The sequence below is a fragment of the Mercenaria mercenaria genome, chromosome 1 (assembly GCF_021730395.1).
Source record: "Mercenaria mercenaria strain notata chromosome 1, MADL_Memer_1, whole genome shotgun sequence".
NCBI lineage: Eukaryota > Metazoa > Mollusca > Bivalvia > Venerida > Veneridae > Mercenaria > Mercenaria mercenaria.
This window is the reverse complement of record NC_069361.1, coordinates 9,778,731-9,802,007: the sequence shown is the minus strand read 5'-3', so window position 1 is coordinate 9,802,007 and position 23,277 is coordinate 9,778,731. Positions and strand designations below refer to the sequence as shown.

Sequence of the window (23,277 nt, the reverse complement as noted above, 5' to 3'; positions counted from 1 at the left end):
TTTATCTGGCTTACCGAAGCTTTTGATTCCACCCAGGGGCTAGCCCATGCCTGAAACAGTTAACAGAGGTGTTTTCTTCCACCATCAAAAACTTGAAAAGTCACCACACTGCCTAGGTGCACTCAGTGCGACTCTAAAAAACATTGAACCCTTGTCAGAAATTTCCAGTCTTATTTTGCAGTAATCCTCACAAAAATTCCTTTTGTAACCCTGTACCAAGATTGTTCTAATTATTCCATTTTGTCCACAAAAAAATGGCTGCTAGGGGTGTAGTCACTTTCATAGTCTGGAAATTTTAAAAGTTTTCACAGAAACTGCTGGCATGGTTTCAAATTAATTCTATAGAGTTTTCCATCTTGATTCTTCAAAAAACATGGCCACATGGGGATGGGACTATTTTATTCTGTGTGGCTGTACAGAAAACTTTGAAAATCTCTGAATCTGCAGCACTGGCCCACTTTAAAAGTCATTTGTCAGAAATGTTTCATGGATGACTCTATATCAAGATGGTTACCTGTTTGAGCTGTGACATTCTAGTGAGCCATTTTAGGGCCATGGTTGCTTTCTTTTTTGTGCTATTTATGCCCCTTGTGATGAAGACCTGGGAGGCACACAGTGTTTGAACTGTCCATCATTTCATCTGCCTGTCTGTTCATCCATCCATCTGTCTGTCTGTGCATCTGTCTGTCTGCCCATCACATTTTCTTGACGTGTACTAATCTCTTGCAGTTTTCATCCAAATAAAATGGTACACATCATCAAGATGAAGTGGACATATGCATATTTTAAAAAAATTCATGTTAGATTATCATTTTTTGACATGCCCCTTCCTTGGAACTTACCAATACTACAAGTATGTCTGAACCTTGAGAACCGAGTTTCAAGACAGATCACAGTTCATCTCTATTTTGACTTTATATTTTATTCAGTCAGGCATTTTCAGAGGATATGTGTTATACATGTGTTGTACACATGTCGTCTTGTTTTTGCTTTTGTCATTGTCTATATTTTTATTTTCATTTGCAGGATTTTGACAGAAGAAGAGATAGATGTTCATCTTGTTGCTATAGCCGAGAAAGACTGATCATTATGTTATATATGTACATTTCGTTACCATCGGAACAAACATGGAATATCAAAATTTCAGAGAAAAGTAAATTTCAACTGATGTGTTAAACATCTTAAATGGAATGAGCTTGTGTAATAACAACTTGAAGTGTAACAGAAAAAGAATGTTTTTATATATTCATGAAAGACCTGTATGTCAGACATTGAAACATTTGTGGAAGATCAGTCTCAATCAGCCAGCCATCTTATTAAGGAAGCTTATATCATACAAGTGTAAGATAATACAGTTATAGGATAAAAATATTTGAAGTCTCGAGTGATTTTACTTGTGAATTCCATTTTAAGTGCTACATACAAATGTGCTGTATAATTCTCCATGTAACTATGTTTCAATTTTACACTTACAAATAAAAAAGCATTTCCTCGAGCTATATCTGTACTGTTTTCTTTTGAGTTCATTGTAGAAATTTTTCAAAACGGACTTACTATGTATTAGAAGTTTTAAGTCAGTTTAGCTGTTGCAGCCTCGTTATGTCTGGCATCATGTGTCTAGTGTTAGTGGTTCAGATTAATTAATTATTCAAAACTGCTGCGTCTATTTACAGCTAATCTGCTGTGAAGCGTCTTCTATCAAATTTGTAAATCCAGGACCCTTGGGTATCTTAGACAGTCATAGAAGTCGGTGTTTTTTCTCAGAAGTTACATGCAGAAATTTTTATGTCCATTTCCAAAGTGTTTAGCTCATGTCTGTTGGTGGGTTGACAATTTGGTTTCTGGTCATTAACTAGAGAATGCTTGATCCTAGTACTGTCATACTTCATTGGATGATTGTTTGTGATCAGAAGATGATCCCGTTCTATAGGTCACAGTTCCAGAGCACACTGACCTTACAACTAGAAAATTTTTCTGATCTAGTGCTGGAAACTGCTTTGGCCTAGTACCATCAAACAGCATCACATAATTGTCTATGGTAGGTAAATGACCCCCATTGACTTAGGGTTAGGAGATTAGAGGTAAAGGCATTTGAGTTTAGGACTAAAATGGTTTAGGATCTGTAGCTTGGGTCTACAACCAACAAACTCCATAGCAGGAGGTCCTATGATCAGTAGATGACCCTTATTAGTCCCCTACTGGTTGAAAACCAGTTTTGGGGACTATAGGAATGCTCTTTTCCGTCATTCCGTCTTTCCGTCATTCCGTCATTCTGTCATTCCGTCATTCCGTCCGTCCGCAATTTCGTGTCCGGTCCATAACTCTGTCATCCATGAAGGGATTTTAATATTACTTGGCACAAATGTTCCCCATGATGAGACGACGTGTCATGCGCAAAACCCAGACCCCTAGCTCAAAGGTCAAGGCCACAGTAGGAGGTCAAAGGTCAACAGGGCTTTTTAGCTCACCTGAGCAATGCTCAGGTGAGTTTTTCTGATCGCTCAATGTCCGGCGTCTGTCGTCCGTCGTCTGTCGTCTGTCGTCCGTCGTCTGTCAACATTTAGCTTGTGTATGCGATAGAGGCTGTATTTTTCAATTAATCTTCATGAATATTGGTCAGAATGATAACCTTGATGAAGTCTAGGCCGAGTTCGAAAATGGGTCATCTCGGGTCAAAAACTAGGTCACTAGGTCAAATCAAAGAAAAACCTTGTGTATGCGATAGAGGCTGTATTTTTCATGTAATCTTCATGAATATTGGTCAGAATGATAACTTTGATGAAATCTAGGCAGAGTTCGAAAATGGGTCATCTCGGGTCAAAAACTAGGTCACTAGGTCAAATCAAAGAAAAACCTTGTGTATGCGATAGAGGCGGTATTTTTCAATTAATCTTCATGAATATTGGTCAGAATGATAACCTTGATGAAATCTAAGCCGAGTTTGAAAATGGGTCATCTCGGGTCAAAAACTAGGTCACTAGGTCAAATCAAAGAAAAACCTTGTGTATGCGATAGAGGCTGTATTTTTCAATTCTTCTTCATGAATATTGATCAGAATGATAACCTTGATGAAATCTAGGCCGAGTTCGAAAATGGGTCATCTGAGGTCAAAAACTAGGTCACTAGGTCAAATCAAAGAAAAACCTTGTGTATACGATAGAGGCTGTATTTTTCAATTGATCTTCATGAATTTTGGTCAGAATGATTGCCTTGATGAAATCTAAGCCGAGTTCGAAAATGGGTCATCTCGGGTCAAAAACTAGGTCACTAGGTCAAATCAAAGAAAAACCTTGTGTATGCGATAGAGGCTGTATTTTTCAATTGATCTTCATGAATTTTGGTCAGAATGATTTCCTTGATGAAATCTAGGCCGAGTTTGAAAATGGGTCATCTCGGGTCAAAAACTAGGTCACTAGGTCAAATCAAAGAAAAACCTTGTGTATGCGATAGAGGCGGTATTTTTCAATTGATCTTCATGAATTTTGGTCAGAATGATTACCTTGATGAAATCTAGGCCGAGTTCGAAAATGGGTCATCTGGGGTCAAAAACTAGGTCACTAGGTCATATCACGTAAAAACCTTGTGTATGCGATAGAGGCTGGATTTTTCAATTGATCTTCATGAATTTTGGTCAGAATGATTACCTTGATGAAATTTAGACCAAGTTCGAAAATGGGTCATTTGGGGTCAAAAACTAGGTCATTAGGTCAAATCAAAGAAAAACCTTGTGTATGCAATAGAGGCTGTATTTTTTAACTGATCTTCATGAAATTTAGCCAGAATGATTACCTTGATAAAATCTAGGCCGAGTTCAAAAATGGGTCATCTGGGGTAAAAAACTAGGTCACTAAGTCAAATCGAAGAAAAACATTGTGTATGCAATAGAGGATGTATTTTTCAATTGATCTTCATGAAATTTGGTCAGAATGATTGCCTTGATGAAATCTAGGTTGATTTTGAATATGGGTTATCTGAGGTCAAAAACTAGGTCACTAGGTCAAATTAAAGAAAAATCTTGTGTATGCGATAGAGACTGTTTTTTTCAATTGATTTTTATGAAATTTGGTCAGGTTGATTGCCTTAATGAAATCTAGGTCGAATTTGAATATGGGTCATCTGAGGTCAAAAACTAGGTCACTTGGTCAAATCAAAGAAAAAACTTCTGTATGTGATAGAGGCTGTATTTTTCAGTTGACCTTCATGAATTTTGGTCAGAATGATTGCCTTGATAAAATCTAGGTCGAGTTTGAACATGGGTCATCTAGGGTCAAAAACTAGGTCATATCTAAGAAAATGCTTGTTTTATCGCAAGAGACCAATTTTTTGGTCCAATCTTAATGAAAATTGGTCAGAATATTGGTTTCCATGAAATCACTAGGTCAAACATGTTTTACACTGTTATGGAGTGTTTCTTAGGTGAGCGACCTAGGGCCATCTTGGCCCTCTTGTTTCCTGTCCGGTCCACAACTCTCCCATCCTTGAAGGGATTTTAGTATTACTTGGCACAAATGTTCCCCATGATGAGATGATGTGTCGTGCGCAAATCCCGGACCCCTAGCTCAAAGGTCAAGGTCACAATTGGAGGTCAAAGGTCAACAGGGCTTTTTTCCTGTCCGGTCCATAACTCTCCTATCCATGAAGAGATTTTAATATTACTTGGCACAAATGTTCTCCATGAGGAGACGACGTGTCATGCGCAAAACCTGGACCCCTAGCTTAAAGGTCAAGGTCACAATTGGAGGTCAAAGGTCAACAAGGTTTTTTTCCTGTCCGGTCCATAACTCTCCCATCTATGAAGGGATTTTAATATTACTTGGCACAAATGTACCTCATAATAAGACGATATGTCATGCACAACTTTCAGACCCCTAGCTCAAAGGTCAAGGTCACACTTAGCAGTCAAATGTTAACATAGCATGAACAGGGTCTGTTTCGTGTCCGGTCCATAACTCTGACATTCATTAAGGGATTTTAATATTACTTAGCACAAGTGTTCCCCATGATGAGACGACGTGTCATGCGCAAATCCCGGACCCCTAGCTCAAAGGTCAAGGTCACAATTGGGGGTCAAAGGTCAACAGAGTTTTTTTCCTGTCCCCTCCATAACTCTGCCATCCATGAAGGGATTTTAATATTACTTGGCACAAATGTTTCCCATGATGAGACGACATGTCATGCGCAACACCCAGTACCCTAGCTTAAAGGTCAAGGTCACACTTTGAGATCAAAGGTCAAGAGGATTTTTTTCCTGTCCGGTCTATAACTTTGTCATACAAAGCAGGATTTAGATATCAGTTGGCACAAATATTCCCCTGGATGAGACAACATGTCATGCGCAAGAACCAGGTCCCTAGGTCTAAGGTCAAGGTCATATTTAGAAGTCAAAGGTCAAATTCAAGAATGACTTTGTATGGAACATTTCTTCTTCATGCATGGAGGGATTTTGATGTAACTTGGACCAAATGTTCACCACCATGAGGCACCCTTGTTTTTAGAATTACATCCCTTTGTGTTACTATAAATAGATTTTATTGTAACTTTTTTATTACTGGCAGTAGAGAAAAATCGAGACCACTTTTCTGTGGTACAGCATGCATGTTACATCCAATTTTTAGGTGTATTTTGACCTATCTCTACCTGGTAAAGAGTTTCTTGTGGACTTATATTATTATTTTTTTTTTTTTTTTTTTTTTTTTTTAAAGATTAATTTCCCTTTGTTGTTACTATAAATAACTTACATGATAACATTTTTATAATCAGCCAAAAAAATTCAATATGAAAACAACTGTGGGTTTTTATATATGCACATTTTAATCCAAGTGTGTTGTTATAATGTTATAACATATTGTATATGTAGTACAATATTGTTTATACATCATTGACAGATATCAGTTCATTATGTTATACTGCAGTAGAAAAAATTAGGTGCCTTCCAGTAGGGGACTTTGTATTGCATGGCAATACTTCATTCACTTGTTGTTTTGTGGGTCACTAGGTCAAAGGTGAAGGTCGTAATCCAGTTGCTTTTGACAAGTAATCATGAGGAGGACATATTGTGTTTAACAAATAACTTTTATTTGAAAATCTTTTTCTCGAAACAATTCGAGGCTTAGCCTCCAAATATTTTACATGTAGCATTGGCTAGTGGTACATTTTCTCAGCATGCTTAGACCAAGGCTTTTCATGCCAAGTCAAAGTCGCTATTTAAAGTTGATAGTTATGGTCATTTTTATGCTCCACCAAAGGATGAGAGTATAGATCTTGTTTTGTTTGTCAGTCTGTCCTTTTGTCACCTTTCCTTGTAGGAAGCATAACTTCAAATTTATAGATACTAGTGAGGGAGAGTACAATGCACAAGAATCATAACTGGTGAATAGTTTTCTAATTATCTCAGTTCCAGGAAATAGTATCTGCAGCTCCAACTACAGGTCACATAAGGAACAAAACTCTGATTAACAAAAGATAGATATTAAATACAGCTACTTTAATTATACCCCCACCAAACATGTTTGAGGGGGCTACATAGGAGTCAGTTATGTTGCATCCCGTCCCGTCCCGAAATCTATATCTCACTTATTACGAAATGGATTTGATTCAAACTTAAAATAGATGTTCCACCTTATCATCCACATCATGTGACACAAGGTGCATAACTCTGACACCAATTTGTCATGAATTATGCCCCTTTTTACTTAGAATTTATGGTTAATTTTTATGCATTTTCACTGTATCTCGCTTATTACAAAATGCATTTGTTTCAAACTTGAAGTAGTTGTTCCACATTATCACCTGCATCATATGACAACTCTTGCACCAACATTTCCTGAATTATGCCCCCATTTTGCTTAGAATTGTACTTGTTTAGTGTTTTGATACACTTTATCTGTACCTCTCTTTATTATTTGATATTTTTTAACACAGACTCAAGCTATTATGCAATATTTATCCACCATTGGAGTCATTAAACACTCCAGTGACAGTTCTTGACAGATTTAATTGTTTTTTGTAATCAGGTGTAACATCATAAAATACAGGTAAAGTTCGACTAGCTGGCTGATTGGGACTGATCTTCCACAAATTGGCTACAAACCACCAATTTTATATGTAGTTATGGCCCCTTTCCAACTTAAAATTTGTCAAACTCATGGTTGCCGGACAATAACTCACAAAAGACTTGACAGATTTAGATAAATTTTGGTACACATGTGTAACATCATAAAATACAGGTCAAGTTTGATTTAAATTGCACCTTCTTGTGGCCATGTCTCTCTTATGGTTGCCATTCTTCTATGACAAAACCGTATTGTGGGGGTATTCGTCACTCCTGTGACAGTTCTAGTTATTAATTATTGGTTTTGCTGGTGCATGTTATTTTCACTGCACCAAAAGTAATTAGCATACACGCTTTTACCGTATGAATTGAAAGTAAATTGTATGTACTTATAAGATTATTCTATACACCTTTCAAGCACTGTTCTTGAGATTAATATCCTTTGTATTTCATTAAACATACAATAGGGGCTACCATAAAAACTTGAATATATTACGCAGTTTTTTTACGATTTTTTTCATTTTCTCAAAGGGGTGCGTAATATACACCAAGGTAGAGCTTCAAACATTTTTTCCCAGCTTTAAAACCCGAAAATATAGGCGAAAATCGGACAATTTCGTCAGGTGTCATGTGTTTACATTTTGGGCCGTGCTTTTTTAACCTCTTGAAGAGCGTTTTATTGGGTGGGTCTAAAAACACATATGGAACTGAACCTCTGATGATATATGGTAAAGTTGGTTTTGATTGCGAGTTTAAATTTTTGTATTTGTAAATTTAATTAATAAACATGGTACATATGTAATAGCAGTAAAATTTAGGCCATATTTTTAGTTGAAATATCAAAGAAATTAAAATTTAGAAATTTGTTTTATTAAGGTAAATTTTTTAAAGATTATTCATTTATTAAATTAAGAAGATTTTCAGTAGATTTATTATGCAGATAATATGCAAACAAAATGTGAAGCCAAGCTATATGATAAGATATTGGCACTTTTATGTGCAGATATGTGACATCTGGCATTACCTGTCCAGAACTGCTGATTGCAATTATCATAAATTGGTGTGTCTGGTATCACCAGGTATCTTTAATAAGCTTGTTGTCATGTAGATATAATTTGAATATTGAATAATGGTATTAGTTTATGGCTTTGGATGTGAGAGGGTCATCCAGGCCCCTTCAAGCTTAAATTTGATTGGCTACTGATAAAAGTATATTTCTTTTCATTGGTTAATTATTTTTGTTTGCAAATCTTCATCATGAGTTTCGGCTGCTATTCGGGGGAGTTAAGTTTTAGACACAAAAGTGTAAAGATGTTTTAAAAGGTTCCTGGCATCTCTTGCCAGAAATAGAGGCATATCAATGACTTACATTTTAGTCAGCCTATTTAACTTTGAAGGAACACATTCAACTTAGCTTTGTAATTCAAAATACAGGCTTTTCGTGAATTGTTGGAACTTTAACAGTGCAGATATTATATTATTTACTGGAACTGTGTTAAAAACTTGTTGATTGTTATTAACTGGAAGGAAAACTTAAATTAAAAGATCAAAAAACAGTTATACTGTGTTTTATCTGTGGTGTGGAAAATTATTTCAAGGTCAAGTCTGAAGACGGAGACCTTTAAGTCTGTCAAAATGAGGTCCCTTTTATAACACTCGATAGAATCTCACAGGAGCTCAAACCCAGCTAATTTCCCCAAGACTACAAATCAACCGGTACCGCCTGTGAGCCCGAGTCATGACCCCAGCTCCCTTGGAACGATAAGGGCCCTCTATGACAGATGTGTGGTTGGAGTAACCGGGTACGATTGGTGAGATGGACTAATATTTCAGTGGAGGAAACAAAATTTAAATGATGTTCATTTATTTATTGGACAATTAGCTCTACATTAAACCAGCAAGCTTAATCAACACAATAATGTAATTAATTGACGTGATTTTACATTTTTCTAAAACTGATGGAACCAGATGACTGCGGACTTTGAGAAATAACATGAATATGAATTCATTTAAAACCCTAGCAGAAAACCAAGCTGAGATGGACAAAATCTTCTATGCATGCTATCAACGGGACTTGGTATTTTACAATTAACATTACCAGCTTTCACTGGGCAAAACTTTCTGAAGGCATTGTGATGACATGATGAAACTCTTACCCACAACCCTGAAGACCTGAGGATCCAGCTGACCAGTATCCAGTGTGGAATATATACAAAAGACAATCAGTGACTCTAACAATACCATTAGGCATGAACTGTGGTGAGTACATACTGATTATACTTGTTTTTCTTATTACTGGTTATCTGTGATTCTGGGCAAATCTTGGGTTTCAGAGCAAACATAATGCACTTTTAAAGTAACATTTCAAGGTCTCAGAATTTTATACATTTTTCAGTGGTGTGATTCTGATAAAACATCTTTTTTACTAAATTCTGATAAATGGTGCAAGTACCTGTGGCTATTTTCTAAAGATAATTTTGACTTGATCAAGGAAAATTTTATAAATAGCATACAATTTTTTAAAGGAAAATTTTCTTTAAAATTTAAGACAGACATATCGATATTGACCAGATAATTTTGAAAAGGTGGTCTGAGTCCTAAATTTATATAAGTTTCAGTCATTTTGTTGAATTTGTTTAAAGTTTGATATTTTCTTCAAACTGAAAGGGAAATTTGTGCAGGGATTTTAAATTCACTGCTGAGACTTTTTATAAGTGTGCAGGTTGTTGAAATTTAAACAGTGTGAAATCTAAATGATAAAATTCACATTTTGTGACTTAAGTAAAGAACTTAGTTTTAGTTGTTGTTTTAGTGAAGTACATTTTCACCAAGTCCAATGATGGAGGCTATTTTTGTTGAATTTAACAGTTAAAACCTGTATAAATTGAATTGTGATTATTTTCTTTTAAAGGCTTGCTGCTCACATGCATTTTTGCTTCAATTTTCTTTCTTAAAGGAAAAATATTCAAGTTATATTTAGTAGGTAATGCTTGCTTAAGGCTTTTTCATTATATGTATTTGTGTTGGGTACTCAAGAGGCAGTCAGATCTCTGTTGTTTTAGCGCATATGTGTGCACAAGGTAGGAGTACTGTCAAAGTTTAGCATATGTTGTGAGAATATAGAATAATACAGCAGAATAATTTACATGTAAATTTGCATGCTCTGCAAGTAAGGTTGTCTATACTGGACTTTTATGGCATTTTTTAAGTCATAACTGTAAATGTAGAGTAATATTTCAAATTCTGTTAAGAGAATTTTTTATGTGCTAGTTTTAGTATTTTCTCATAGCTTAAAAGATGGCACGAAAAAAAGTTTAAAGTGAAATCTTGGTGTTGTTGTCAGAGAGTTTGCGCAAATTTTGCAGCACCTGGTACACAGGAGCCTAAAATCAAGTTTAGCACCAGTTTAGATAGAAATTTTGTGGAAGTTAAGTTTGGCAAAAATAGTGTATCATGTTTGGTAGATAGTGGTGCTAGTATTTCTTGTATGTCAAGAAGATTGTTAAAACAAATTGCACCAGAGGCAAAGGTATCCCAGTCTGATATAGGTGCAGTTTTAGGTGTCTGTGGAGAGCGACATGTAGTTTTAGGAGAGACTATATTAGACATAAATATAGAAGGACTCATTTAAAGCAAACATTTAGAATTTTTGAGACTTTACATGCCAAAGCAATCCTTGGCATTGATTTTCTTAGGACCAATTCTGTGCAGACAGATTTTGGAGCCATGAAGTTAACTATACCTGCCCCAAGAGCGAATAAATCCAGTAGTCTTAGGGAAACCCCATTTGTAGGCAGTATTAGTGTAAATACTTTCTGTGACTACAGTACACCTATAGTGCTAGCTTCAGCAACACATGAGGTTATTGTGCCACCTCACAGCGAAATGGTTATCCCTGTTCATGTTCCCAAAATCCCAAATGGAGCAGTGGTCATGTTAGAACCAACATTAAGTTTGATGGGAAAACATTCCTTGGCAGGAGGTAAAACTGTCTGTCAAGTGCTAAATTCAAAGGGAACGTATCGTTTGATGAACCCCACTATAGTTTGCCTGTGTTCCTTGAATCAAAGGACACAATAGCTAAAGCTTCGCAAGTCACAAATGCTTGTGTATCAGACCTGAAACCTGAGGTGAACATTAATATAGCGGCCAGTGCTGGTCAAGATATTTATACTCCTAAGTATTATAAGAGGATAATTAATGAGCTGGGGATCAATCTTGATCAAGCAGATCTCAGCGACAAACAAATAGAGCAACTGTACACCCTTTTAGGGAAAAATAGGGACATTTTTGCCAAAGATATTTCAGAATTAGGGGAGACTAATATGCATTTCCATACCATACATACAAAAACAGAAAAGCCCGTCAGTTGTCCTCCTTACCGTCAGTCCCCTGAAATGCGAAGGGTCCTTGACAAACAGCTGGATGAGTATCTTGAGGCAAACATTATTGAGAAGTCAACATCCCCCTATCATGCCCCTGAGGTCTTGGTCAAGAAAGGAAACACAAATGAGTACAGGTTCTGTGTTGACTTCAGGAGGTTAAATGAACAATCGTTCCCTATGTCGTTTCCCATTCCCAGTTTGCCCGATGTATTTGACACCTTGGCAGACACTGAACCCGAGATTTTCTCCTCTGTGGATTTGCGCAGTGGATTTTTTCAAGTACCCCTTGACCCAAAAACAAAACATAAGGCTGCATTCATCACCACCCACAGAGGAATTTTCAATTTCAAGCGCCTGCCTATGGGTCTTTCCAATTCGACCTTGACCTTTCAAAGCCTTATGTACAAGGTATTAAAATCTATGAACTTCAAGTCGGCCTTGATTTATGTTGATGATGTGCTTTTATTTGATAAGTCATTTGATTCCCACATGTCCCATCTCCAACAGTTGTTTCAGCTTCTTAGAAGTGCTAATTTGAAGCTTCATCCAGCAAAATGTGCTTTTGCCACAAAGTCAATTAAGTACCTAGGTCACATTGTGTCGAAAGATGGCATTAGGGTAAATCCTGAAAACATAGAGAAGCTGAGAAATTTCAAGAGGCCTTCAAGTGCCAAACAGGTCAAAAGTTTCCTTGCAACAGCAAATTTTTTTCGCAGGTTTGTGAAAGATTTTTCAAAGATAGCTGGCCCTTTAAATCAGTTGCTCAAAAAGAATAAAAGATTTAAATGGACCCCAGAATGTGAAACGTCTTTCACTGAGTTAAAAAAACGACTCACTGAGGCACCCATCCTTGCCTATCCAAAGTTTGAGTTACCCTTTAATTTAACGATTGATGCAAGCGACTACTCAATAGGTTTTATTCTCTCGCAAGTCCAAAATGGCAAGGAACATGCAATTGCATACAATGGTCGTGCCTTACATGGAAATGAATTAAAATGGCATATAACAGAGAAAGAAGCTTTAGCACTAGTTGAGGGCATACAGCACTATAGGGAGTATTTGGTAAATCAGAAATTTATAGTGTTTACAGACAATGTGTCTGTGAAATACTTGCAGAACATAAAGGACTGTAATGGTAGGTTAGGTAGGTGGAGCTTGTTACTCCAAGGATACAATTTTGAGATTGTGCATAAGCCAGGAAAACAAAATCCTGCAGATTATTTGTCAAGACAGACATATGAAAATAAGACTAGCCAGTCACCTGACATAGATACAATTTTTAATGTAAACAGTTCTGCCAACACTTCAATGACTGAGGTCACTTTTATTTATGAAGGTGAATCACAGGAAGCAATTATAGCAAGTGTACAGGATGAAAAGCCGCAGAATGTTCAGTTGCCAGATTTAGTTAATTTGCAAAAGTCATGTCCAGATTTTAGGGATATTTATAGGTATAAATTGTTGAATGTTGTGCCAGAAGATACAGAAAAGGCCAAAACTGTTGTAGCTGAAGCCTACAATTTTGAACTGGATGATGGTGTACTTGTCCATCTTTATCTTAAGCGTGGCAAGAACACACCTCGAGAAGACCGTCTGGTAAAGCAAGTAGCTGTACCAAGGGTTCTTCGAGACGATGTTCTTCGCTCGTATCATGACTGTGTTTTAGGGGGGCACCAGGGTTTTGATCGTACTTATATGGCGCTCAGGAATAAATTTTACTGGAGTTCTATGTACCAGGATATCCAGCTATATGTGCGTTCATGCGAAGTGTGCCAGCAGTCCAAGCGTAATTTTCATGCTAGACGACCACCCCTACATCCGCAACCAGTCAGTGATGTGCTTGCTAGATGGCACATGGACATTTTGAGTGGTCTGCCTACTACTAAGGACAAATATAAACATGTGCTCCTTGTGGTAGACAGCTGCTCAAAATGGTGTGAAGCTTTCCCGCTCCGAACTCAGGAGGCCACTGAAGTAGCCGCCGTTTTCTACAGAGAAATTGTAACTAGGTTTGGCGCACCTAGAGTTCTAATCACGGACCGTGGGAAAAATTTCACTTCTAAGCTGGTGAAGGCTATGTGTGAGTTTTTCCAAATCACCAGACACCTTACCAGTTCCTATCATCCGCAAACAAATGGTTCTGTAGAGCGTATGAATTCTGTTGTTCTGCAAGCTCTACGTGCTTATACCCAGAACCAGCAAGATGATTGGCCAGAGCTGTTACCAGGTATCATGATGGCCTATAGAGCCACACCTGCGACACAGTCTACGGAGTACTCACCATATTTTCTATTATTTGGCCGTGAAATGAAGATGCCAATTGATACTGCATTGGTCCCTAAGGAGCATATGACACAAGATCATAAAGTATTCTTAAGTAGAATACTTCAGAACATGGAAGATGCAAGGAAAATTGCGAAGGAAAATATCGAGAGGGCGCAAGAGAGGTACAAGTCACAATATGACAAGACAGCGAAAGAAATTGCCTTCAGACCGGCACAAAGAGTGTGGCTGTATTGCTCAAAAGTTCCACCAGGAAAGGCACCTAAGTTGCACAGGAAGTGGGTTGGACCCTATTATGTGGTACAGTTGTGTCCAAATGATACATACAGGTTACGGAACTGCCAAACAAACAAAGAACTAAAATCACTTGTCAATGTACAAAGGATGAAGCCCTACTATGACCCAGCAGGCCGTCCCACAAATCCCCTCCCAGAGGAAGACAATGATGCGGAATTGGACCCTGAGGAGCTCAGAGAAGACCTAAACCTGCAAGAAAAGGATGAAGGGCAGCTGGACCAACCAGTCAGACCACGGGACTTGCAGCAGCCTCCAGTACAGCAGCATCCACAACAGCCAACACAACGTCAGCAGCATCAACAGCAGCCACAGCCTCCACAACAGCATCTACAGAAACAATTACAACAGAAGGACAAGCCATCCACAAGCAAACAAGCAGATACAGCAGAATCAAGGGAAAAGAGCCCAGACACATGTCAAGACTGCTCGAAAGGTGAATGCAAACCTATTGCTGAGGCTGAGATTTCAAAAATTTTGGAAGCTTGGTCCAACAAAAGGAAAACGTTGTACAAGCTGCGTTACACAGCCCAAGGGAAAAGACCAGACTGGCAATTCCAGTGCAAAGTTCCAGACAAATTAAGAAGGGAATTTCATGCTGAGAAAACCATGAAAGGTAAAAGACGCCGACGTCCACCACATAAGGGAAAATTCAAGTACTTTGAAAAGGCATCAGTGAATCAAGTCTCCACAATGTCATGCAAATCTACAGGAACTCAAACAATGAAAACCCAAACAAATGCAACACAGGTGGTGAGTGAAGCAACAAGCTCTGATCAAGTGTCCATTCCACTCCACAATAAACTTTTGTGCATCCGCATCATAAAATGCAAACCATATTTTTATGTTCAACGGGGATCTTCAAAGCCAGAATGGTGCACTTTGCAGGCTGCCAGGGCACTTGCAGAAGATGTCTACATTAAGCATGACACACTTATAACAGAACGTAGAAGACAAGATAAAATGAATCTTCTTAAATTCAGGCTAGACAGGCAGGAAGGACGACCAGCAAAAAGGATTTTTACTGAACTGCTCATTGAAACAGAACATATAATAGAAGTTTGCATTGAGGACAATGACAAGTACAGCTATCTGATCAGTCATCAGAATAAAAACATACCTCCAGACTGGTATGAAGAAGAAGATGTACCTAGTGTGCTATTAGAGAATTTTTTAAGACTATTGAAGAGTGAATTTCAGCAGCTACAATAGAAAGGATGCTGATGTTTGTAGAGTAGTATAAGCTTGCATTGTAGTACTGTAGTTGTATTGTAGTACAACAAATTTAGCAGTAGTGTTGTTATTAAAGTGCAGTATATTAAAATTTTACAGAGATTATTGATTCGAGTCAATTACATACAAGCAGTTTTGTTAAATCAGTAGATTAATACATGTGGCAGTTTTAAAGATAGTAGCCAATTTAGTCAGAATCAATAATGTCAAGTTTCATGGGAAAATTTTTGCTTTTAAAGTTTCAGTTATTCCCAAAAATATGCACAGTAAGGACTAAGGTCTTTGTTTTAAGTAACTGAACTGCTAGATTTTTGTTCACTTGGTGTATTTATCCTAAAATATAATTATATTATTAAAAAGGTGGGCCAGTCTTTGATAGGATAGGAGCAAGCTTTTAAGTTTACACGGGCCCGTAACATTAGTGAGCCTCTATCTTATCTGACATTGGTGTCAAAATTCCTGATTCATATGAAGGATTTTTGTTTTGCAAAAGGTTAATAAAATTTGTTTCTTCTATACTTTTTTTACAAATGTGTTTGATATTTTGCAAGATTTTGAATCTTATGTTTTGGACAAAACCACCTTTCAGTTTTATTTTTATACAGACATGTTGAAAAGAAAGAATACTTACAGAGGACAGATTTTATTTTGGTAATTACACATTCTATACAGAGTCATAGGTATTTCCAATTCATAGATATAATCTTAATATGTTTGAGATTCTGATTTACCTTCAAAGGTCATCATGTTGCAAAATTAAGCATTATAATTAATGGACTATTCAAATATGGTTGAAGACTATGCTCACAGATAACTGGTAGCAAGGTATACAGTATATGAGGGTGTACTCAAAATGAAAGAATGATGTGATATTTATTATATATTTAAAAACTACAGTAAGTTTAATGTGTGAAAAACGGCAATGGTGAACAAAAAAAAAACCAAGCATTGTAAAACAGTCTTTCGTATTGTGTTGAATGATGATGATAAAATGATGATGAAAAACTAAAAACAGTGCCATGATGAGCTGGAAGGTGATGTGCAAATACAATGAACAGTTGGAGAGTAATCAACATAGTATGCTATAAAGCTGTGTGAATAGAAACGAGTTGAGAAATGTAATGAACTGCAAAGAGATAAAAGCAATGATGCAATGATGCTATATGAAATAAAATACAGTGATGATTACAGTGATGATTAGAAATCAGAGTTGAAATAGCAATGATGCTGTGTTAATTATGATAATGTGATGGGGTGAATAAGACAGAGGGCAGAAGTTGTTAAACATATTTACAGGGACATAAATTGTATACATTATTCCTGATATTTATGACGGAAAAAAAAATGACACAAACTATAAATGAAAAGGATGTTTTGAAAAATATTGTTGTTTTCCTTGAAAAGTAAATCAGATTGTAACTAAAATGATTGTGTCATTATTCAGCATTTTAACATATATACACGTGTAATGTAAATATGAAATGGTACCGTCTGTAAATAATGTAAATATTAAATATTTCACAAAAAAAAAATAAAAAAAAATTATATAATCTACTAAAAAAAAATATTCATGTAATATGTTTGAACCATGTTTAAATATGTTATAATGATTGTTTTTACTATGTTTGGGGACAAACATAATATGCCAGGGGGGAATATGTAATAGCAGTAAAATTTAGGCCATATTTTTAGTTGAAATATCAAAGAAATTAAAATTTAGAAATTTGTTTTATTAAGGTAAATTTTTTAAAGATTATTCATTTATTAAATTAAGAAGATTTTCAGTAGATTTATTATGCAGATAATATGCAAACAAAATGTGAAGCCAAGCTATATGATAAGATATTGGCACTTTTATGTGCAGATATGTGACATCTGGCATTACCTGTCCAGAACTGCTGATTGCAATTATCATAAATTGGTGTGTCTGGTATCACCAGGTATCTTTAATAAGCTTGTTGTCATGTAGATATAATTTGAATATTGAATAATGGTATTAGTTTATGGCTTTGGATGTGAGAGGGTCATCCAGGCCCCTTCAAGCTTAAATTTGATTGGCTACTGATAAAAGTATATTTCTTTTCATTGGTTAATTATTTTTGTTTGCAAATCTTCATCATGAGTTTCGGCTGCTATTCGGGGGAGTTAAGTTTTAGACACAAAAGTGTAAAGATGTTTTAAAAGGTTCCTGGCATCTCTTGCCAGAAATAGAGGCATATCAATGACTTACATTTTAGTCAGCCTATTTAACTTTGAAGGAACACATTCAACTTAGCTTTGTAATTCAAAATACAGGCTTTTCGTGAATTGTTGGAACTTTAACAGTGCAGATATTATATTATTTACTGGAACTGTGTTAAAAACTTGTTGATTGTTATTAACTGGAAGGAAAACTTAAATTAAAAGATCAAAAAACAGTTATACTGTGTTTTATCTGTGGTGTGGAAAATTATTTCAAGGTCAAGTCTGAAGACGGAGACCTTTAAGTCTGTCAAAATGAGGTCCCTTTTATAACACTCGATAGAATCTCACAGGAGCTCAAACCCAGCTAATTTCCCCAAGACTACAAATCAACCGGTACCGCCTGTGAGCCCGAGTCATGACCCCAGCTCCCTTGGAACGATAAGGGCCCTCTATGACACATATCCAGAGCACCAGATAATGTGTCAGTTTAATAATTAGACAAAATACAAAATTTCGCAGTTCCGGTTGTAGGTGTTTGATCATTAAAATCATTATCTTTCAAGGAAGCTCAAATAAATTGCAATTAAAACAGACTGTTTGTTACTTCTTTATTTCCAGCCACGTCTGTTAAAGCGTATCGATATATGGAGTCCTGCATACCTATTAATTAATTTGTCTGTCATGACCACTCTATATCTTAACTGCAGGGAAAATTTTCTTTAAGACAACAGACAACATGCAGAAGGCACAACCCAGGTCACTAGGTCTACGGCTAAGGTCACAGAGGTGAAATGTCAAATAGCTTACTTTCCTATCTGCTCCATATTGTCTAAACTGCTTGAAAGACTTTCATAAAACTAATTTCATTTCATTACTGCAAGGACCATGAGCATTTTACTATTTGATTGTTAGTTGCACGCAAAACTTTGTTTAAAAATTGTTTCCAACTTAAAGTTAAACAAGAGCTTGTAGAACACAAAATGCCCCCCTTGATGCATTCAGTAACTGCACAAGGAACAGAAATTATTTGGTCACTGTGCACTGGACGTTTGACGTACAAACCTCAAATAAATAATTATGGGTTATTTACCAGCCATTAGTGACCTCCGAATCAAATGTGATATTAGACCAAAGCATTCTCTAGTTATTTGGCAAAAAAGGTCTACTGTTCTCGGTCAGTTTGACCTTGACCTTTGACTTACTGATCTCAAAATCAATAGAGGTCACCTGATGGTCATGATCAACCTCCCTATCAAGTTTCGTGATCCTAGGCCCAAGTGTTCTCAGATTATCGTCCGGAAATCATTTAACAATGTGACCTTGACCTTTGACCTACTGATCTCAAAATCAGTAGGGGTCATCTACTGGTTATGATCAACCTGTCTATTAAATTTCTTGATCTTGGGCCCAAGCATTCTCAAGTTATTGTCCAGTAATGGTTTAACTGTTCTGGGTCACTGTGTTCTTGACCTTTGACCTACTGGTCTCAAAATCAATAGGGGTCATCTACTGGTCATGTTCAACCTCCCTATTTAGTTTTGTGATCCTAGGCCCAAGTGTTTTCAGGTTATCATCCAGAAACTGTTTAACTGTTCAGGGTCACTGTGACCTTGACCTTTGACCTCAAAATCACTAGTGATCATCTGCTGGTCCTGACCAATGTCCATAATATCTTTCATGATCCTAGGCGCAAGCGTTCTTGAGTTCTGGAAACCAATTAGTCTACATACTGACCGACCAACATCTGCAAAACAATATACCCCTCATAAAAAGAAGTCTTAATTTGCATTAAATTCACCCAGGAGTGATTTGACTTTGTTATTTAGTAGGTTTAATGACTAGGAAACCTTATTCGAAGTTTGTGTGTGTGTGTGTTCGGGTTTTACGTCTTTTTCAACAATTTTTCAATCATATAAACGACGGTGTCTACTTGTAGCAGTGAGCACAATGCCGAACTTTATAGTGCTGCCTCACTGGAATATCATGCCATAGACACGTGGCATGATATCCCACCCAGTCACATTATACTGACACCTGGCTGACCAGTCCTAGCGAGGAAGCTGCTAGTACTATTTTTTACATCTTTGGTATGGCGCAGCCAGGGATGGAACCCACAATGGACAATGTGTGAAGTTTCAATCAATTCCCATAAGTGGGTACTGAGATACCAGCTTACATACAAAAATTTCCAACCAGTCTTACAGGGGTGATCCTCATAGTACAAATTGTCAGCATGTTTCAGGTCAGTTATTTTCAGTGAGTTATGGCTCTTGATTTGTCCTAGTCAGGCTAGTGTACCTTGCCGATACCAACAGAAGGAATTTCAGCAAACTTCACAAAAGTGATCAGTGTCAAGGCTAGTCGTGCATATCAAAAGCATGTTCCGGTTCTGTGGTTTTCAGCTGATTTATGGCCCTTGATTTGTGAAATGTTTGGACTATTCAAACTTCTCTTGCTGGGCGGAGTTATGGCCCTTAATTTGTGGCATTTAAGTATGTTTGAGTGGTAGGTGGTGGGAGAGACACGTTTTTCATAAAAACAAGCTCTAGTTCATTGTTTTTTTCCTGAGAGTTTTACACTGCAATTTTGCCTTTCTGAGAGTTTTACACAGTTATGACAACTTAGACTATTGATTCAATGTTGCCTTTCTGTTCAAAAGTTTTAAACAATTTATTTATTTGGGTTTTACGGTGCACCAACACAGTATAGGTTATATGGCGCCAAACAAGACTACAAATTTTGGTTCCACATCTCATTTACATCAGAGGGTCATGATGACTCTATATTGCTCACCTGTTAAGCTTGGATTTGGAATCATCAACATAAACATTCTGACCAAGTTGCATGAAGATAGGGTCAAAAATGTGGCCTCTACAGTGTTAACAAGCTTTTCCTTTGAGTGGTGACATAGTTTTTGACCCCATATGACCCAGTTTTGAACTTGGCATGGGAATCGTCAAGAAAAACATTCTTACAAAGTTTCATGAAGATAGAGTCATAAATATGGCCCACAGAGTGTTAACAAGCTTTTCCTTTGATTTGAGCTGATGACCTAGTTTTTTACCCACCATGACCCAGTTTCAAACTTGGCCTAGGAATTATCAAGATAAACATTCAGACAGAGCTTCATGAAGATACGGTCATAAATGTAGCCTCAGGTGTGTTAACAAGCTTTTCCTTTGATTTGACCATGTGACCTAGTTTTTGACCCCGTATGACCCAGTTTCGAACTTAGCCTAGATATAATAAAGATAAACATTCTATGCAAGTTTGTATCAAATCAAAGCATAAATGAAACCTCTATATGGCTGAAAGGGCCAAAATTGAAAATTTTGCCCTATTCAGGGGCAGTAACTCTAGAACCCATGATGGAATCTAGCAGGTTTTTGAAAGGAACCGAGATCTTATTGTTAAGTTGTATGTAAGTGTGGTTAATATCGAATGTAAAATGTCGCTTCTATTGTGTTCACAAGGTAAATTTTGGCTCTTTCAGAGGTCAGTCAGGGGCCGTAACTCTGGAACCTATTATTGTATTTGACGGATTCATCATGGAATTCAAGATATATTGTTGCTAAAAATATTTTGCAAGTTTGTATCAAATCAAACCATAGTCTCTATATTGCTGCAAAAACCAAAATAGCAAATTTTAGCCCTTTAAGGGGCCATAACTCTTGAACCCGTGACAGGATCTGGCCAGTTTTCAAAAGGAACCAAGATATTATGCAAATACAAGTTGTATATAAGTTTGATTAAAACTGATTGCAAAATGTGGTTTCTATATTGTTCACAAGAATTGTGATAGGATGGCAGACAGACAGACAAATGTGATCACAAAAGCTCACTTTGTCGTTATGCGACAGGTGAGCTAAAATGCTATGGCAACTAAAAGACTACCGATTCAATGTTGCCTTTCTGAGTTTTAAAAAGCTATGGCAACTGAAGGACTGTTGATTCAATGTTGCCTTTCTAAAGTTTTAAAAAAACTATGGCAACTAAAGCACTGTTGATTCAATGTTGCCTTTCTAAAGTTTTAAAAAAGCTATGGCAACTAAAGGACTGTTGATTCAATGTTGCCCTTCTGAGTTTTAAAAAGCTATGGCAACTAAAGCACTGTTGATTCAATGTTGCCTTTTTGAGTTTTAAAAAGCTATGGCAACTAAAGGACAATTGATTCAATGTTGCCTCTCAGAGTTTTAAAAAGCTATGGCAACTAAAGCACTGTTGATTCAATGTTGCCTTTGTGAGTTTTAAAAAGCTATGGCAACTAAAAGACTGTTGCTTCGATGTTGCCTTTCTGAAAGTTTTAAAAAATTATGGCAACTAAAGGACTGTTGATTCAATGTTGCATTTGTGAGTTTTGAAAAGCCATGGCAACCAAGGACTGTTGATTCAATGTTGCCTTTCTGAAAGTTTTATAAAGCTATGGCAACTAAAGGACTTGATTCAATGTTGCCTTTCTGAAATTTTTATAAAGCTATGGCAACTAAAGGACTGTTGATTCAATGTTGCCTTTCTGAAAGTTTTATAAAGCTATGGCAACTAAAGGACTTGATTCAATGTTGCCTTTCTGAAATTTTTATAAAGCTATGGCAACTAAAGGACTGTTGATTCAATGTTGCCTTTCTGAAAGTTTTATAAAGCTATGGCAACTAAAGGACTTGATTCAATGTTGCCTTTCTGAAATTTTTATAAAGCTATGGCAACTAAAGGACTGTTGATTCAATGTTGCCTTTCTGAAAGTTTTATAAAGCTATGGCAACTAAAGGACTTGATTCAATGTTGCCTTTCTGAAATTTTTATAAAGCTATAGCAACTAAAGGACTGTTGATTCAATGTTGCCTTTGTGAGTTTTAAAAAGCTATAGCAACTAAAGGACTGTTGAATCAATGTTGCTTTTGTGAGTTTTAAAAAGCCATGGCAACCAAGGACCATTGATTCAATGCTGCCTTTCTGAAATTTTTATAAAGCTAGGGAAACTGAAGGACTTGATTCAGTGTTGCCTTTCTGAAATTTTTATAAAGCTAAAGCAACTAAAGGACTATTGATTCAATGTTGCCTTTCTGAGTTTTAAAAAGCTATGGCAACTAAAGGACTGTTGATTCAATGTTGCCTTTCTGAGTTTTAAAAAGCTATGGCAACTAAAGGACTGTTTATTCAATGTTGCCTTTCTGAAATTTTTATAAAGCTATAGCAACTAAAGGACTGTTGATTCAATGTTGCCTTTGTGAGTTTTAAAAAGCTATGGCAATTAAAGGACTGTTGATTCAATGTTGCCTTTGTGAGTTTTAAAAAGCCATGGCAACCAAGGACCGTTGATTCAATGTTGCCTTTCTGAAAGTTTTATAAAGCTATGGCAACTAAAAGACTGTTGATTCAAAGTTGCCTTTCTGAGTTTTAAAAGGCTATGGTAACTAAAGGACTGTTGATTCAATGTTGCCTTTCTGAAATTTTTATAAAGCTATGGCAACTAAAGGACTTGATTCAATGTTGCCTTTCTGAAATTTTTATAAAGCTATAGCAACTAAAGGACTGTTGATTCAATGTTGCCTTTCTGAGTTTTAAAAAGCTATGGCAACTACTAATAAGCTTTGATAATGTGGCAGTTGAGTCCAGTAAGTTCAGGGGTGTTCGAAGATAATCCGTCATAGATCCATTGTAAAGCAAATATTGGATTTACCTGAATTGAAGAATAAACAGTGTCAATTGTAATGAGGTCAACTGCCACATTATCAAAGTTTATTAGTAAAGGACTGTTGCCTTTCTGAAATATTAAAAATCTATAGCAACTAAAGGACTGTTGATTCAATGTTGCCTTTCTGAAATTTTAAAAATGTATGGCAAATAAAG

General features: G+C 36.6%; 1 protein-coding gene across 1 annotated transcript in view; it reads left to right on the top strand.

Annotated features, from left to right (window-relative positions):
- LOC123545019 (proteasome subunit alpha type-6-like) overlaps positions 1–1,495 on the top strand; it is a 35,991-nt gene extending 34,496 nt beyond the window's left edge. Inside the window, exon 7 of the mRNA XM_045331239.2 lies at positions 1,027–1,495. Coding sequence (XP_045187174.1) covers positions 1,027–1,084 — 58 coding nt within the window. The 3' untranslated portion in view covers positions 1,085–1,495. The remainder of the gene's footprint in view (positions 1–1,026) is intronic.
- Positions 1,496–23,277: the final 21,782 nt, after the last annotated feature.